We start from the raw sequence: 13,365 nt of genomic DNA, 5'->3' as shown, positions 1-13,365 counted from the left end.
GCAAATACTGCGGCATGGTCATGCTGGACCTTCAGAAGGCCTTTGACACCGTTAACCACGCTATACTGTTGGATAAGCTCAGAGCAATCGGATTTAACAAAACCTCTTGGAGCTGGATGCAGTCTTACTTGGAGGGGAGGGAGCAGGTGGTAGAGGTGAACGGCACCGTGTCCCCCCCCCTCTCGGTGAACTCTGGAGTCCCCCAAGGCAGTATATTGGGACCTTTACTGTTCCTAATATACATAAACGACATGTCATCGGCATGTGACTGTGAATTGTTTTTGTTTGCGGATGACTCTGCCCTGCTGGTATCCGGCAAGGACAAGTCACAGGTGGAGAAAATCCTCAGTGCTGAGCTCTGTAGAATTTGCACCTGGCTCGCTGACAACAAGCTATCCATCCACTTGGGTAAAACAGAATCCATCCTGTTTGGGTCCCACATCAAACTTAAGAGAGTCAATCACTTCACCATAAAAGTAGGTGACAGTGTCATCACCAGGAAAGATGAGGTCACCTACCTAGGTTCCATTCTAGAGGCTAACCTTTCCTGTGATAAAATGGCAACCAAGGTAATCAAAAAGGTTAACCAACGAACGAGATTTCTCTACAGAATTTCCTCTCTGGTCAACAAAAGCACCTTGAGGATTCTGGCGGGAACTCTCGTTCAACCCTTTTTCGATTACGCATGCACCTCCTGGTACCCTAGCACCTCCAAAACCCTCAAATCTAAACTCCAAACATCTCAGAACAAGCTAGTCAGGTTACTTCTAGACCTCCACCCCAGATCCCACCTCACTCCTACCCACTTCTCTAAAGTGGGCTGGCTCAAGGTGGAGGACAGAGTTAAACAACTTGCACTGAGCCTAGTCTATAAAATCCGCTACACCTCCCTGATACCGAAGTACATGTCAAACTACTTCCTTAACGTAAATGACCGCCATAACCACAACACCAGGGGGTGCTCCACTAACCACGTTAAACCCAGATTCCGAACTAACAAAGGTCTTAACTCATTCTCTTTCTATGCCACATCAATGTGGAATGCGCTCCCAACAGGTATAAAAGAAAGGGCATCTCTATCCTCCTTCAAAACCGCTATAAAAGTTCACCTCCAGGCAGCTACAACCCTAAACTAACACCCTCCCCGGATTGCTAATAATCAAATGTAAACAATCAAATGCAGATTCTTTTTCTTATGCCTTCTGATCTCTCTCTCTCTCTCTCTCTCTCTCTCTCTCTCTCTCTCTCTATGTCCACTACTTGATGTCCATACCCCCCCCCCCACCCCACCCCCCCTCCACACTCCTGATTGTAAATAATGTAAATAATTCAATGTGATTATCTTGTGTGATGACTGTATTATGATGATAGTATATATGATAGTATATATCTGTATCATGAATCAATTTAAGTGGACCCCGACTTAAACAAGTTGAAAAACTTATTCGGGTGTTACCATTTAGTGGTCAATTGTACGGAATATGTACTTCACTGTGCAACCTACTAATAAAAGTCTCAATCAATCAATCAATCAATGCTACAGACCGTAAGGGGCTGTAAATGTTCCAACAAGAACTGCAATAAAGTTGATTTGAATGCAATTGTAAAAACCGTTACCCTGAAATGATCCACTTAAGGTTTGCTTTCTGCTCTGCGTGCTGATGACTGCAGGACACATTGACCTGGAGATGTTCTCCCAGCTGCGTCTGAAGCACCCGGGGGTGACGGTGGATCACCAGGTGGTGGAACCCAGCAGCCAGCAGCTTTACAGCTACAAAGGTGGGGTAGCATCACGGATTTGTTTTTTTTATCAGCAGCTCACAATCAACTTTTATCCAGTGGAACCTCGATTTACGAGCCCCTCTTTTCGGTTTACAAACTTTTAGATTGCGGCAAATATGCATATGTAGGGGTGACAAAAAAAAAAAATCGATTTTCAACTGAATTGCGATTCTTATTAGTAACAATCCTTCATTTAAAAATAAAAATCGATTTTTATTTTTTTATTTTTTTAATCTGCGTGTGCAGCCACTCAGACATATCATATTGTTGATTAAAGGCCTACTGAAAGCCACTACTAGCGACCACGCAGTCTGATAGTTTATATATCAATGATGAAATCTTAACATTGCAACACACGCCAATACGGCCGGGTTAACTTATAAAGTGCCATTTTAATTGTCCCGCTAAACTTCCGGTTGAAAACGTCTATGTATGATGACGTCAATGGTTGAAACGGAAGTATTCGGACACGTTGTATCTAATACAAAAAGCTCGGTTTTCATCGCAAAATTCCACAGTATTCTGGACATCTGTGTTGGTGAATCTTTTGCAGTTTGTTTAATGAACAATGAAGACTGCAAAGAAGAAAGTTGTAGGTGGGATCGGTGTATTAGCGGCTGGCTGCAGCAACACAAGCAGGAGGACTTTGACTTGGATAGCAGACGCGCTATCCGACGCTAGCCGCCGACCGCATTGATGATCGGGTGAAGTCCTTCGTCGCTCCATCGATCGCTGGAACGCAGGTGAGCACGGGTGTTGATGAGCAGATGAGGGCTGGCTGGCGTAGGTGGATAGCTAATGTTTTTAGCATAGCTCTGTGAGGTCCCGTTGCTAAGTTAGCTTCAATGGCGTCGTTAGCAACAGCATTGTTAAGCTTCGCCAGGCTGGAAAGCATTAACCGTGTAGTTACATGTCCATGGTTTAATAGTATTGTTGATTTTCTGTCTATCCTTCTAGTCAGGGGTTTATTTCTTGTGTTTCTATCTGCAGTTAAGCCCGATGCTATCATATTAGCTCCGTAGCTAAAGTGCTTTGCCGATGTATTGTCGTGGGGATAAAAGTCACTGTGAATGTCCATTTCGTGTTCTCGACTCTCATTTTCAAGAGGATATAGTATCCGAGGTGGTTTAAAATAAAAATCCGTGATCCACAATAGAAAAAGGAGAGAGTGTGGAATCCAATGAGCCAGCTTGTACCTAAGTTCCGGTCAGAGCGAAAAAAGATGCGTCCTGCACTGCACTCTAGTCCTTCACTCTCACGTTCCTCATCCACGAATCTTTCATCCTGGCTCAAATTAATGGGGTAATCGTCGCTTTCTCGGTCCGAATCTCTCTCGCTGCTGGTGTAAACAATGGGGAAATGTGAGGAGCCTTTCAACCTGTGACGTCACGCTACTTCTGGTACAGGCAAGGCTTTTTTTATCACCGACCAAAAGTTGCGAACTTTATTGTCGATGTTCTCTTCTAAATCCTTTCAGCAAAAATATGGCAATATCGCAAACTGATCAAGTATGACACATAGAATGGATCTGCTATCCCCGTTTAAATTTAAAAAAATTCATTTCAGTAGGCCTTTAAAATAAGTGTTTTTCAACCTTTTTGAGCCAAGGCACATTTTCTTCATGAAAAAAAATACGGAGGCACACCACCAGCGGAAAAGGTTAAAAAATGAAACTCCACCAGGTTGTCATGCCTTATTTTAAGTTTGTTGTCGTTTCCTGTGTGCAGTGCTTTAGTTTCTGTCTTGCGCTGTTAATTTGGTGACCCTTCCTGTTTTGTTGGTGTTCTCCTGTAGCAGCGTCACGCCTTCTTTTGAGTTCTATTGCCCGCACCTGCTTTGTTTTTTTACGCAATCAAGACTATTTAAGTTGTGCGTACGCTATCCTTCTTTGTGGGGACACTGTTGATTGTCATGTCATGTACGGATGTACTTTGTGGACGCCGTCTCCGCTCCACACGCTGTAAGTTTTTGCTGTCGTCCAGCATTCTGTTTTTTGTTTACTTTGTAGTCAGTTCAGTTTTACTTTTGTTTTGCATAGCCATCCCTATGCTTCAGTGCCTTTTCCTAGCAGGACTTGCCTTTTGTTCATTTTTGGTTTAAGCGTTACATACCTTTTACATACCAAAAAAAGTTGAAAAACGCTGCACTAGACAACAGCACATTATTACAATTATTGATTTGCAAAAAATATTTTATGGACCAATTAGGTGAAGTTGCATAATTTCCCACGGCACACCAGACTATATCTGGTGGTTGAAAAACACTGATTTAGATCACATGTGTCAAACTCAAGGCCCAGGGGGGACATCATTTTATCTGGCCCGCAAACACATGGAAATGTGTCAATAAAGTAGTTAATATTTTCTCACTAAAAGTAATTTTAAAAAATTATTTTGACTGAAAAAAATATATGTACTGCTTGAAATTGCATACCTTTTAAACTTTAATAGTATCCAATATTGCAACAAATATTAGTTTATTATCATACTTTCCAATCATGTTTTTGTTTAAATAAAAATTAACTTAACTTTACAGCAAACTACCCATCAAATTAATAAAAATGACAGTAAATTTTACAATGTTCTTTACAGCATATTACTGTAAAAAAAAATGTTTAAATTGTTGTGTTAAAATTCTGTTGACTGAGCTGCCAGTTTTTGACTGTAAAATCTACGGTTGTTGTTTTTAACGGTGTATTACTGTAAATGGAAAGACGGTACTTTTTTTTTTACGGTAGAGAAACTGGCAGCTAAGTTGCCAGAATAAAAAAAGAAGTTGTATGTTTTTTCCATTCAAAACAAATAAAGTACTTAATATTTTCTCACTAAATGTAATTTATTTTTTTAAATTTTGACAGAAAAAAATATATGTACTGCTTGAAATTGCATACCTTTTAAACCTTAATAGTATCCAATATTGCAACAAATATTACAGTATATTATCATACTTTCCAATCATGTTTTTGTCTAAATAAAAATTAACTTAACTTTACAGCAAACTACCCATCAAATCAATAAAAAAGACAGTAAATTTTACATTGTTCTTTACAGCATATTATGTTTTATTTTTTTTGTTTTTTTTCATAAAGAAATACAATAATGTGTGCTTGCGGACTGTATCCCTGCAGACTCTATTGATCTATATTGATATATAATCTATATATTGTGTTTTTTATGTTGATTTAATAAAAAAAATAATAAAGCATTTTTATTTATTTATTTTTTTATTTTTTTTTTGTGCGGCCCGGTACCAATCGGTTGGCCGCGGCCCGGTGGTTGGGGACCACTGATCTATGCAACATTTTGACCAAAGAACCACCATTACATGTTATGTAGACCCCAGGAAGTCTTTTACATTTAGAAAAAGAAAAAAAAAAGAATCCTAATGCGCCTTATAATCTAGTGCGCCTTATATATGAAAAAAGACCAAAAATAGTCCATTCATCTGCAGTGCGCCTTATAATCCTATGGTCCGGAAAATGCGGTAGTATTTTTTTCCAACAGGTTCTTCTGTCTCACTGAAACATTACTATTCAGGGAATTGTGACTTTTATTAAGTCTATTTTATATATTTTGACTAGTACAGGCATGTGATTTTTTCCGTCTAAAGTCGGAATTCCGTCTTTTTTAATCTCGGGGGGAAAAAAAATGATCTCCCGTTTTTCCGTTTTTTTTCCCGACCCTAAATCAAGATTCGAGACGTAGTTTATATTACGCCGTAGTTGACTGGTCGATATGTTCCTTGTGACCAATCAGGACATCTGTTATGAATGATGACGTTAATAACGTCATCATACCGCCATTTTCCATATGTAAACGATGTCGGTTCTCGAGAGAAAGGACGCTTTACGAGTAAAAGAAATTGATAAACATGTCAAAAATGAGTTTGGATGGGACTGAATGGAAAGGGAAATCACTGATACTGTTGGGAAGAAGAAAGTTACGACTTTGTTCGGTGATTTTATTCGGAAAATCGATCGTCCCGGAAAGGTTTTGTGCACGTGGTGTCATGATAATATTGACTATGGATCACGAGGTTTCAAGGCTTTGGAAGTACATGCGCAACGCCAAAAACATATGAAACAACTTGAAGCAAGGAAAACAAACTTTTCACTAGCTGGTACTTGTGGATGTCAACCGAAAGTGAGCAAACCTTACGGACTTCATCCTTTTGTTTACATCGACAACTGCCGTAGACATGGAGAGGAAAAGATCCGCCCACTTCAGTTGCAGACAGGGTTGTTAATAATGAGGTAAGCTCAAAAATATTTGCTTGCGAAATACGCATGTTTGTTTTAAATAGTAACCAATTATTGCTTAGCGAAATATAAATGGGTTTTTCTAAAAATAAAAAGCCACGTGAAAATATATGATGAAATTACAGAAATTCAAAGAGTCGCATTATTGATTCCAGTTAACAATTTATTTGAAATACATTTGCATATAATACTATTTTGTAATATTAAGTTCTTATGTAGTCTCTTGAAACTATTGTCAGTGGTGTAACAATCTTGAAGGTAAATATTTTCACACTTGTTTCATGCAATATGTCAGTGTCCTCACATTATTATTATTTCCTATTTTCAAATATGAGTAAACAATTCTAAACGTGTTTAATTATTTTCATAAATGTATATCCTATTTTGGCGAAAAGAATGAAATGTTTACATTACATGAACTGAAGTAATGTGGTAATACTGTAAATAAACTGTAGATAATAACACTGATCAATGTGACACCTGTGGATGTGAAATGAACACAAGATGTAAATATTAGTGACTAAATACTGTTGGGACTGAACCATATACAGTGATTCATTAGGATCATTAGGTTATGTATGTTCTATTAATGATGTTTTCATGTCTTTAAACACTAAAATATTTTCTTCAAATGGTGCTGTCTTTGTTAATTTTAGCGTGTTAAATTGGTGAAAAACCAGGAGCTTCGGTGGGCGTTGCCCCCCTTGTCCCCCCACCAGGACCAGGCTGGGGGACGAAGTTTTTTCAGTCTTTTTCATTGTGGTCAAATCCCATGCCTGCTAGTAATTAGATACATGTGAGATTGTGAGTATTTTTCCAGTGTGTACTTTGTACAAGAGCAGTGATTTAATTGCAGCATTAATAAATGAATGTTTCTCCGAACTGTGGAGAAACAGAGCTTTGTTGGCAGGATACGGCAGAGTGAGACGTAACCTTTTAAATTGATTTATTTTGACAAAACCCAAATGGATGTAGGTTGCTGCACTTTTTAGCAGCCATTCCTACCGTGCAGCACTCACACTGAGCACTTTTACTCTGCTGTTTTACTGCAATTCTTTTTGACTTTGTGGAGTAATTTTTAGTCTTATTTGGAGCCGTTATGATTATACATTTTGTGCAAGGTTGCCGCGGCCATTAATTTTTACGAGTACAGCAAGCGCATTAATTCAATGACAGGTTTTTATTACGCACTTTATCAACACTCTTTTTATCTTCTTTTTCAACAGTATAATAGAACTTGTACAAACCTGTATCGATTAGGGCGGGGTTTCCTCAACTTTTTAAGCTCGGGGTCCACATTTTTCACTACGGAGGTGCCACTCTAATATCAACACTGGATTTTAATCATATTCATTAATTATGCCTAACCTACAGTACTTACAGTTTAACAGGATAAACCTTATTAAATGATATGAAATCATGTGCTAATCACAAAGATTATCAAGGCTTAGGCCAGGCATATTACAAAACTAAATACTAATCAAATATACCGCAAAAGATAAGAAAAATAAATGTACATACACATACGCAGTGCTTAAATAAATAAAATATATGTGTTTCTTAAACTTAAAATACAGCTTCACCGCTTTAGTCAACATTCTTGCGCTTAAGAAACTTCTCTATGACTACCTCCAGACTTCTTCTCTTTGAAATTGTCATTAGTTTTTTTTTTGTTTTTTTTTTGCTAGTTTCAAGTTTATTCACAATTACTGCCACAAGCATACTTGCCAACCCTCACGAAATTCAGCGCCTCTCCCGAAAATCTCCCGATTTTCAGCCACGCCCCCTCCAGCTCCATGCGCACCTGAGCGAGGACAGCCTGTTTTCACGTCCGCTTTCCCACGATATAAACAGCGTGCCTGCCTAATCTCGTTATTCCATACGAGGCGTCCGGCATAACTCCGATGAGCATGGTGCAGATGGAGAAGATCTTCTCGGCGTCCGTGTTGGCGCACACGTTGCCAAAGCCGACGCTGGTCAGGCTGCTGAGGGTGGAGTAGAGGGCGGCGATGTACGAGCTGCGCACCGACGGGCCGCCGACCGTGTTGTCGACGTAGGGCATCTCAAGGCTCATGGAGCCATCCTCGGGGAAGAGACGGGAGGACAACAGGGTGACAAGAACTAAATCATCCAGACTAAAGAGAAATTGTATTATTATGTTTATTTTACCTAAAAATAAATATATTTATTAATTTAAAAAAAAAAAACTAAATACATATATTTTGCTAAAAACATCAAAATTAATTGTATTTTTATTTGTGTTTTTTCTGACTCCTTATTACATCCAGCCATAGAATTATACATTAAAATAAACATATTTGAAATAATTAATTTTAAATGATCATAATTAATTTAAAATGACCATATTTAATTATTAAAATAATTGCTTGTTTATCAACAACTTTAGCATTTTATTCATTACATTTTGAAGCTCTCAGAAGCCAAGTTATGTTATATTCCTTAAGATTTATTTATGCAAGTTTGAAGTATCAATTATCTAAACATAGTTTTGTTTGCATATTTTCAGGATATATATATATATATATATATATATATATATATATATATATATATATATATATATACATATATATATATATATATATATATATATATATATATATATATATATATATATATATATATATATATATATATATATATATATATATATATATATATATATATATATATATATATATATATGTGTATATATATATGTGTATATATATATGTGAAATACTTGACTTGGTGAATTCTAGCTGTAAATGTACTCCTCCCCTCGTAACCACGCCCCCCACCCTCAACCACGCCCCACCCCACCACCTCCCGAAATCGGAGGTCTCAAGGTTGGCAAGTATGGCCACAAGTGGTAGAAAAGTGTATTACAACCCAGTACCGCTGTGGCCCATACGGACCACGGCTGAGAAAAATATATTTGTTTGGCGGCCCAACAATGGTTAAGAAACACTGGATTAGTGGGGGAAAACACAAATAACAATAAATGTCAAAGTCCTACTCAATTTTTGTCGATTTTACATAAAACACACACAAAAAACATAGATTTGTTTAAGCGTTATCTTAGGGCTGGGCAATGTATCTCATAAAAGTTGCAAAATGTGGAATTTGAAGCCAAGTTATTTTGACATAAATGGAGTGCTTAGCCAAATAAACCGGGGAAAAAAAATGTCCCCGGCCAGCTGGACCAAACGCAAAACTGTCCATTGTGGGAGTCACATGTTAATATTAATCACAATACAAGCAACACGTCATGTGTGTTATTAAAACTACAGTACATATGCTGGCTGGCTATCTGTGTACAAACAAAACATGAAATGTGGGCTATTACTCTACAGATACTGTAATATGATTGTTCATGTTTTTCAGTCAGTACAGATTGGTGTTCTATCGCAATCATGTGCATTACAAACTCTAAAACACGTTTTATGTTCAGAATCAGAATCAGAATCAGAATAGTTTAATTGCCATTGTTTGAGAACGGGTTCACAAACTAGAGAGTACCAGTGTTTGTGGTTCGACTGTCCGAGACAATCTTCCCCAGCCTTACGTGCTGTCTTCGGTCTGTCAGGAAGTCATTAATCCAACTGCAGAGGGAGTCTGGCACGCTGAGCTGGTAGAGCTCGTCTCGTAGCAGTCCAGGGAGGATGGTGTTGAAGGCAGAGCTGAAGTCCACAAACAGGATCCTAGCGTAGGTTCCTGGGGAATCCAGATGCTCCAGGATGAAGTGGAGGGTCAGGTTCACTGCATCATCCACAGACCTGTTGGCTCTGTAGGCGAACTGCAGTGGGTCCAGGAGGGGGGCGGTGATGTCCTTGAGGTGGGGCAGGACCAAGCGCTCAAAGGACTTCATGACCACAGACGTCAGCGCGACCGGCCTGTAGTCATTTAGTCCTGTGATCTGTGCTTTCTTGGGGACAGGACAATGGTAGAGGTCTTAAAGCAGGACGGCACGCGGCATAGCTCCAGAGAGGTGTTAAAAATGTCAGTGAAGACAGGAGCCAGCTGGTCCGCACAGTGTCTGAGAGTAGAGGGGGAGACACCATCCGGCCCGGGGGCCTTCCGCGTATTCAGCTTCAAGAACTGCCGGCGTACATCCTCTTCTTTAATGGAGAGGGTCTTTACAGTCTTATGATGTTTTTGGAGTCCTGTGATGTCATTGGAGTCCTTTGAGTCCTTTAACTCCTTTAATGATGTGCTGGTTTTATGTTGACGCAGTTGCTAGCTCATGTCGTTCAGTAGCTAGCTTTTATGGCTAAAAATTACGCCAGTGTGTTACTACGCTAGAAAAAGGGTTCCTCTTACAATAACAATGTCGCTACAGCTTGGTTATTAGACAGGTTACGGAACGTAAATGAGGTATTGTCGGCGGGTTTTTTTATGCATTTTTAAAGTGATTTAGAGGTCGAATTGAATGTGAATGGAAATTGTGTGTTCTTGTCTCTCATATTGATTGTGAACGATGGGCAAAATTCCAAAAAAAAGTGCAGTTCCCCTTTAGAGGCCTACTGAAATGCAATTTTCTTATTTAAACGGGGATAGCAGGTCCATTCTATGTGTCATACTTGATCATTTCGCGATATGGCCATATTTTTGCTGAAAGGATTTAGTACAGAACATCGACGATAAAGTTTGCAACTTTTGGTCGCTGATAAAAAAGCCTTGCTTGTACAGGAAGTAGCAGACGATATGCGCGTGACGTCACAGGTTGTGGAGCTCCTCACATCTGCACATTGTTTACAATCATGGCCGCCAGCAGCGAGAGCGATTCGGACCGAGAAAGCGACGATTTCCCCATTAATTTGAGCGAGGATGAAAGATTCGTGGATGAGGAAAGTGAGAGTGAAGGACTAGAGGGCAGTGGAAGCGATTCAGATAGGGAAGATGCTGTGAGAGGCGGGTGGGACCTGATATTCAGCTGGGAATGACTAAAACAGTAAATAAACACAAGACTCTATTAGCCACAACACAACCAGGCTTATATTTAATATGCCACAAATTAATCCCGCATAACAAACACCTCCCCCTCCCGTCCATATAACCCGCCAATACAAATCAAACACCCGCACAACACACTCAATCCCCCAGCCCAAAGTACCGTTCACCTCCCCAAAGCATCTGCGTACTGTGTTACACATACAAATTAAACAAAATGCTTATGGCAACATTCTGGTTGCGTACTCACGGTACTGCGTCTGCGTATCCAACTCAAAGTCCTCCTGGTAGGAGTCTCTGTTGTCCCAGTTCTCCACAGGCCAATGGTAAAGCTTGACTGTCGTCTTTCGGGAATGTAAACAATGAAACACCGGCTACGTGTTTGTGTTGCTGCAGCCGGCCGAAATACACCGCTTCCCACCTACAGCTTCCTTCTTTGCTGTCTCCATTGTTCATTGAACAAATTGCAAAAGATTCACCAACACAGATGTCCAGAATACTGTGGAATTGTGCGATGAATAGGGATGTGCGTATCGATCCTGTGGTATCGATATATCGATACTCACACGCTACTCATTTGGCATCACTTTTCTGAAAAAAGTATCGATATAAACCAAAAAACGGCGTGTGGGGGGTGCAAGCATCACTTTCAGATGTTTTTGATGACTTACTTAACTTACTATGTGCTGGGACACCCCTGTACCTGGCAGAGTATAGAGCTGGCCCAGTCACGTGACAGGAGACAGCGAATGAGCGTGGTCAACGTGCAACACACACACAGCCAGCCGACAGCGATGCAGCCAGGCATATCCAGTGTTGTCCAATTGTTGACTTAAAACAGGCATTGTTTTTGTTTTTTTTAGTAATGTTTACTGAATATTTTTGTTTAAATGATTATCCTAAATTCAAATAATTTCCACACAGGGGAATTTACTGTTAGTTGAAAATTGCTTGAGTATTTAAAACAAGATAAGAAAGAGATACAATTTGGAGATTCTTCATCTTTGCATTACAGTTTTATTTTTTCCAAGAAAATCTTGAAATATATGATTGAATGTGATTTTGGTTTTAATCTGTAACATGATTTCTTACATTTCGAAAACATTAGCCTATTTCATATTTCATTAATTGCTAATTATATCACAAACTTTAAAAAATAACTGCAGCTTCTTGCGATTCGGAATTGACAGTTAATTGGAAAGCCCTAATATCTAATTATTATTATATATAATATATAATTATTATTATATATAATATTTAATTTATTTTTCATATTTATGTTATTTATTTTAATTTTACTTTTATTATATATTAAACATAATACATGTGGTATAAATGGTCTGTATTTGTCTTGTGATTTGTCTTAAATAATAATAGTAATAATATTTTTGACTGACAAAAATTGCCAATAAGAAATTAATGGTATCGGTATCGGTATCGATGAAAATGCAAGAAAAAGTATCGGTATCGTATCGAATCCTAAAAGTGTAGTATCGCCCATCCCTAGCGATGAAAACAGACGACTTAATAGCTGGCCACAATGCTGTCCCAAAATGTCCTCTACAATCCGTGACGTCACGCGCAGGCGTCATCATACCGAGACGTTTTCAGCAGGATATTTCGCGCAAAATTTAAAATTGCACTTTAGTAATCTAACCCGGCCGTATTGGCATGTGTTGCAATGTTAAGATTTCATCATTGATATATAAACTATCAGACTGCGTGGTCGGTAGTAGTGGCTTTCAGTAGGCCTTTAAATGAGCCCAAGCATGGTAGGAACGCCCGAAACGACCCAAATAGACGTCTGTGTTGGACTCCACACATTGTTGTAATATGCAAAACCCCATCAGGGTAATAATAATACAAGTTCTGCCTATAACTGCGACTAAAATAACATTCCTGCCCATGCAGTGTTGGTGGCGCAGAGGTCCGATTTAGGTTACATCACCTTCAACTGGAACAAGATGACATCCTCGGAGTTTGAGGATCAATGGAAGTCAAAGCAGATGACGAAGAAGGCGGACTTCATCCACATGGTTCAGGTCCGTCTCACCGACTGACTGAGTTTCTGACACTTTTAGGTCATGGCTCTTTGTTTCTTTTGTTACTTTGGTGCTTGGCAACAATTACCACCATTAGAATGTCCGTCTATCGCCCGTGTCCTAATCAGGCCGTCCATGAATCCAAGTGTCAGGCTCATTATCTGTGGTGAAATCCACAGATGCTCTACTACGTGGCGGACATTGAAGCCACCATCAGATTCTTCCGGAGTCTTCTTGACAAGAACGGGAAGCTTCTCATTATTCTGGTGTCTGGTAAGCCATCCCTTCTTTTCTTCACTCATCCTTATCTTCTCTCTCTTTGTGTAACCA

The 13,365-nt window shown here is 39.2% G+C and overlaps 1 protein-coding gene across 4 annotated transcripts in view; it reads left to right on the top strand.

The window, feature by feature from the left end:
* LOC133663775 (histamine N-methyltransferase-like) overlaps positions 1-13,365 on the top strand; it is a 48,528-nt gene that overhangs the window by 28,363 nt on the left and 6,800 nt on the right. For all 4 annotated transcript variants that reach the window (XM_062068479.1, XM_062068481.1, XM_062068480.1 and 1 more), the window contains exons 4-6: positions 1,672-1,779; positions 12,905-13,035; positions 13,215-13,308. In XM_062068479.1, the coding sequence (XP_061924463.1) occupies positions 1,672-1,779; positions 12,905-13,035; positions 13,215-13,308 (333 nt within the window). The remainder of the gene's footprint in view (positions 1-1,671; positions 1,780-12,904; positions 13,036-13,214; positions 13,309-13,365) is intronic.

Source organism: Entelurus aequoreus, linkage group LG13, assembly GCF_033978785.1.
Source record: "Entelurus aequoreus isolate RoL-2023_Sb linkage group LG13, RoL_Eaeq_v1.1, whole genome shotgun sequence".
NCBI classification, from domain to species: domain Eukaryota; kingdom Metazoa; phylum Chordata; class Actinopteri; order Syngnathiformes; family Syngnathidae; genus Entelurus; species Entelurus aequoreus.
The sequence above is the reverse complement of the archived record's forward strand: the minus strand, read 5'-3'. Positions and strand labels throughout refer to the sequence as shown.